The following is a 4,130-nucleotide window of genomic DNA, read 5'->3' as shown; positions in this document are numbered from 1 at the left end:
ATCAAAGCAAGGGTCGTCACAAATGTTGGTCCACTTCTCTTCAATAGCCGTGCGAAGTTGCTGGATATTGGCGGGACTGGAACACGCTGTCATATATGCCGATCCAGAGCATCCCAAACATGCTCAATGGGTGACATGTCCGGTCAGTACAGTATGCAGGCTGTGCAAAAACTGGGATGTTTTCAGCTTCCAGGAATCATGTACAGATTCTTGCAACATGGGGCCGTGCATTATCATGCTGCAACATAAGGGGATGGCGGTGGATGAGTGGCACAACAATGGGCCACAGGATCTCGTCATGGTATCTCAAATTCAAAATGCCATCAATAAAATGCACCTATGTTTGCTGTCAATAACATTCTCCTGCCCATACCATTACCCTGCCGCCACCATGGGCCACTTGATTCACAACGTTGACATCAGCGAGCTTCTCACCCACATGACACCATACACGCTGCATGCCATCTTCCCTGTACAGTGAAAACCGGATACAGACGCCATCGAAGGTGAGCATTTGCCCACTCAAGTCAGTTATCAAGACTAACTGCAGCAAGGTCAAGACCCCGGTGAAGACAACGAGCATGCAGATGAGCTCCCATGAGACGGTTTCTGACAGTTTGGAAAGAAATTCTTTGGTTATGCAAACAGATGGTTGCATCAGCTGTCCGGATGGCTGGTCTCAGAGGATCTTGCAGGCAAAGATGTGGAGGTCCTGGTCTTGGGTTGTGAGGCCTGTTGGATTGCCAGATTCTCGGAAACGCCTTTGGAGACAGCTCATGGTAGAGAAATGAACATTAGTTTCACAGGTAACAGCTCTGGTGAACATTCCTGCAGTCAGCATGCCAATTGCACACTCCCTCAAAACTTGCGACATTTGTGGCATTGTGCTGTGTGATAAAAGTGCACATTTTAGAGTGGCCTTTTATTGAGACCAGGCTAAGGCACACCTCTGCCATAATCATGCTGTTGAATCAGTATCTTGATATGCCACACCTGTGAGGTGGATGGATTATCTGGGCAAAGGAGAAATGCTCAGTAACACAGATTTAGACACATTTGTGGACATAATTTGAAAGAAATAGGCCTTTTGTGTAGATAGCTCATGACAAATAGGAGCATAAACAAAAGTGTTGCCTTTATATTTGTGTTCAGTGAATTTGAATGAGGCTTTAGTTGCAAAGGCAATTAGTTGAGGATACAGTTTTAATGATTAATGCTGACAATAAAAAAATATAGAAATGTCTAGCCAGCCTTTCCTTATCTCTAAAGCAAAAAGAAGATGGTAAATACAAAACAATGATTGTTTTGACAAAGGTAAATAAGGTAATAAACAAAGACACCTTTGGCCAGGTACTCTCTTATCATATTCTTGATATCAGTTTATTTGTTATGATTCATCAGATGATGGGAAAAAGGTCTTTTATTTTCTGGTAAATTCAAGGGGCATTACCTTCTTTGTCTCGTATATAAATACCAGTGGGGAGAGTTAGAAAAGCAGAAGACAAGCAGAAGACAAGCAGAAGACAAGCAGAAGACAAGCAGAAGACAGTGAAAGATGGAGACCTTTGTGGCTGTGTTTATTTTATCCCTGTTCTACCTTAGTGCAGCTGAGGTGCAGCAGCTGGATGACCAAGAAGGAGGGAGCAGTGCTTCAGGGACCCCCAACATTGAGTCAGCTCGTGACTGTGCAGGTGACATTATAGGGAGTCAGAACAATTGCTGCCAATTTTTTGTCATCTTAAGACAGCTGGAGGCCAAACTGAAAAACACTGAGAAGCAATTGGAGGATCTGAGGGGAGAAGTCCGAGGTAAGAATATAAAGTAACAAAGCTTTACATTTGTCTTTCGTCTTTGAATAGCTTGCAAATTGTTTTCAGGTTTTGGAAGTTAAGATAAACCAAATGTTTAATGACACCTTTCAAGGTCAGCGTGTGGCATTTGGAGCATCTTTAGGCCCCATTGGAAATGTTGGACCCTTCAACGTTGACATCACACTGACCTACAAGAAGGTCTACACAAACACCGGCGCATACAACCCTGGAACAGGTAAACTTATCAAGCTGATGTGTGTTAATTCAAACATAGTTTCATTTAGTAAATAGTGTAAATTCCTCTCTTTTGCTATGGATAAAATCCAAAGCACAACAAATTTAACTTTCTCTCTTTTTCATCCCCAGGTATTTTCACTGCTCCAGTCAAAGGAGTCTATTACTTCAGCTTCTCTGGTCATAATGGATCATCTAAACCAATGGGGCTGCGTCTGATGAAGAATGGAGAGCAGATGGTTACTGTGTACAACCATGCAGCTGGAAACCGCCCTGAGACAGCAACCAACGGCATGACTCTGCAGCTTGAAGTGGGAGACCAGGTGTGCATGAGACTCCGAGCGAACACCTGGATTTTTGATAATAGCAATAGCCACAGCACCTTTATTGGCCATTTGCTATTCCCTCTGTAGTGGTCGTTATATCATCTGATGAAGATAAGTCCAAGTTTTATTTTAACTCTGGCCTAGTCTTCAACAATTACAGAGAAAACACCTGGGTCTGTAGCAGCTAGATGCTATGGTTTGTGTTCACTAGCTGTAGGTTTCTCTGTCAGCTGATTGGTCAGAGAGCGTAGAGCGGGTTTATCTTTATTGTTGTAAATGCTGATGATAGCAGCTCAGGAAATTTGAATCAATGTAAATATTTCATCCATGATTCAGGTTGGGGGAATCCAATGTCAAGTGTATGGACAAATGTATATTAATTAAAATTACATTTGCCTTTAAAAAGTGTTTTATTAATAAAGATGCTCTGATTCCAGCCAGAAAAGTTGCAAAACTGTTTCTCATTTTCTGTTCTTTAATATGAGGTTCAATCTTGATATAATTGTTATATGAAATGCCAAATCCAAAATTGTATTTCACTTAATAACTCTTGAATATTTAGGTTGACATTTTGAGAAACACACTAATTGTTATCAGTCGTGCGACAAGATTGGGTAAGAACGGATCTGTCCAATGTCAAAAAAGCTGAAATGCAAGTACAAGATGTAGTTTTGTCACTTTCTCTTAGACACAAGTCATTTTGGTAACACTTTATATTAAGGTACACAAATTAACCACCAACTAGTTGTTAATTAACATGCATATTAGCAGTATATTACTTGTAGAATATGGTCATGTAGAAAAAGGCATTAATAAGTGTTTTATAATGACAAATAAAGAGCCAATATACTGCTAATATGCAATTAACAACAACAATTTTTGATGGTGAATTTTTGTACCTTAATATAAAGTGTTACCCAAAAAGCTGAGATAGTGCAAGTACAAGATGTAGTTCTGTCACTTTCTCAAAGACACATGTCGCAACTCAAGCAAAGCAGATACAATTTGTTAATCATTGAGCTTTATAGATGTAAAAAGGCTTGTGATTGGGATAGACTCAAAATGAACAGTTATGCATCGACTCATTGTTAGAAAAAGACCTGGTGCAACACGTGGCTCACTGGTGGAGATGTATTTTGTCGAGGAATGTATTAAATCAGGCCATGGCTGCAGAGGCAAAGTATTAAGTAGGAACAATTCAGTGAGGTGTCTTCATGGGAACAGCTGACAGTTGCATTTTTAGCTATCCTTTTATTTTTGATGCAATACAAGATTGTAAATACGAACGTATTGTTCCTTTGAGCAATGGTAATAAGATAACCAAAGACATCTTTGGCCGAAGAAAATTGGACTTGGAATAAGTTATTAATTTTAATTTAATCAGATCTATCACTCCAGCCACACATCAATCCCACTTCCAGAAATCATAAAAATGATGTTATGATTGATCTGAAAACCACAGCTGAACATTTCCATTATTTCCTGTTTGCTGCAACAATCAACTCAAACATTCATTAAATTCATTACATGTTAAAACCCTCAGTTTTTTCGACAGTACTGAAACTTTCAGCAACTGAATACATGGCAGCATGTCTGATGGCAGCCTCATGTGCGTTCATCAAGTCTAATTGACAAATTATTGCAGGGTCTCACTGTGACTCGTCCACAGGGGCGCCGCCAGGGATTTTGGGCCGCATGAAAATATATCACATTGGGCCCCACCACCAGACCCAGGCCACGCCAACCAAGCACAATTGCT

At 40.4% G+C, this 4,130-nt stretch overlaps 1 protein-coding gene across 1 annotated transcript in view; it reads left to right on the top strand.

Annotated features, from left to right (window-relative positions):
* LOC104966555 (complement C1q-like protein 4) overlaps positions 1-2,800 on the top strand; it is a 10,289-nt gene extending 7,489 nt beyond the window's left edge. Inside the window, exons 3-5 of the mRNA XM_010795738.1 lie at positions 1,603-1,808; positions 1,924-2,046; positions 2,178-2,800. Of these exons, the coding sequence (XP_010794040.1) occupies positions 1,603-1,808; positions 1,924-2,046; positions 2,178-2,458 (610 nt within the window). The 3' untranslated portion in view covers positions 2,459-2,800. The remainder of the gene's footprint in view (positions 1-1,602; positions 1,809-1,923; positions 2,047-2,177) is intronic.
* Positions 2,801-4,130: the final 1,330 nt, after the last annotated feature.

The sequence above is a fragment of the Notothenia coriiceps genome, unplaced genomic scaffold (assembly GCF_000735185.1).
Source record: "Notothenia coriiceps isolate Sejong01 unplaced genomic scaffold, NC01 NC01_scaffold00037246, whole genome shotgun sequence".
Classification (NCBI taxonomy): Eukaryota; Metazoa; Chordata; class Actinopteri; order Perciformes; family Nototheniidae; genus Notothenia; species Notothenia coriiceps.
Note: the sequence above shows the minus strand (reverse complement) of the source record. Positions and strands in the feature narration are given on the sequence as shown.